At 31.9% G+C, this 1,197-nt stretch overlaps 1 protein-coding gene across 1 annotated transcript in view; it reads left to right on the forward strand.

Annotated features, from left to right (window-relative positions):
• Nucleotides 1-622, forward strand: part of LOC106476135 — a gene marked incomplete at both ends in the record, with an annotated part of 10,424 nt that extends 9,802 nt beyond the window's left edge. The window contains one exon of the mRNA XM_013936805.1: nt 447-622. Within this exon, the coding sequence (XP_013792259.1) occupies nt 447-622 (176 nt within the window). The remainder of the gene's footprint in view (nt 1-446) is intronic.
• Nucleotides 623-1,197: the final 575 nt, after the last annotated feature.

Below are 1,197 nucleotides of genomic sequence, written 5' to 3' on the forward strand. Positions count from 1 at the left end.
GTCGAATCTGAATCACTTGAAAAAACACGGGGGTGCTTAACTTTTTTCCAGGTGTATATATTTAAATCTGTTAAAAAAGTTTCGGATTTTGCTAAAGATAAACGGGGCCAGTACACAACCAATATAACAGTAACATTGTTTACTAAAATAAAATATTGTTCACAGCATTCTGGTTTTTCAAAATGGTGGCTGGTGCTTTTAGAATCATCTGCACATCAATTTGTATCAGGTAATGCTTGACCTTGAACTTCAAAAGGAAAATAAAAAAATATGATAAGGATAATCTTTATTTTAATATCTTAAATAAGTATCTTTCGGAAATAATGTGAATTTTAAAATCATTGGCATAACCAAGAAAAAGCTTTTTTTACACTTTGTAAATAGGTTATTAGACAATTAAATGGTATTTCATTCTCTGAGTAAAACAAAGTTGTCTCTATTCTTAGTCCTTCCGTTGGCCGAGTGTCAGGAATCGTAGAGAAAAACCCGGGAAAACTAGAATACGTGCTGCAACTTTATAAAGAATCCACCACCAAAAGTGGAAATTTCGAAATCCCAATAGATGGCGCAGTAAATATAGGGACAATGTTACAGTTGAAAGCTGTAATAAATACCAAATCAGGTAAAAAAAAAATATTTTGTCCAAAATATTCTCCTACAATAAGGTAAACTGAAAGCAAGGTTGCCCTTAATGGAAGCAACAAATATTAGTATATTTAATGATTATATATATATGTTACAGATTTCTTTAATTTTTCACCGAAGGTAAAATTTAAAAGAGAATCTATAAAATAGAGGCCTAATTCATTCCTTGATTAGTCGTACCCTCTGCTGCAGACTGTAATTTCACCTATTCAAGGCTCATCAGCACAGCTTGGGTCAGCAAACAAACAAAAATACAGTTAGGCTTCTTATGATGGTGATGTGTATGTAATATCTATAGGTTTTGAGTCCTATTAAATCACCATACAGCAGACTCAAACTGTACTGTTGAGCCTAGAATAGGCAAAACTACAGTCTACAGCAGAGGGTGCAGCCAATCAAGGGGTGCATTAGTCCTCTACGATATAGATTCTCTTTTAAATTTTACCATCGGTGAAAAATAAAATAAATCTGTAATCATTAAACAGTTGGTCCTAATATATATATATATATAATCATTAAACAGTTGGTCCTAATATATATATATATATAATC

The sequence above is a fragment of the Limulus polyphemus genome, unplaced genomic scaffold (assembly GCF_000517525.1).
Source record: "Limulus polyphemus unplaced genomic scaffold, Limulus_polyphemus-2.1.2 Scaffold9895, whole genome shotgun sequence".
Taxonomy (NCBI): domain Eukaryota; kingdom Metazoa; phylum Arthropoda; class Merostomata; order Xiphosura; family Limulidae; genus Limulus; species Limulus polyphemus.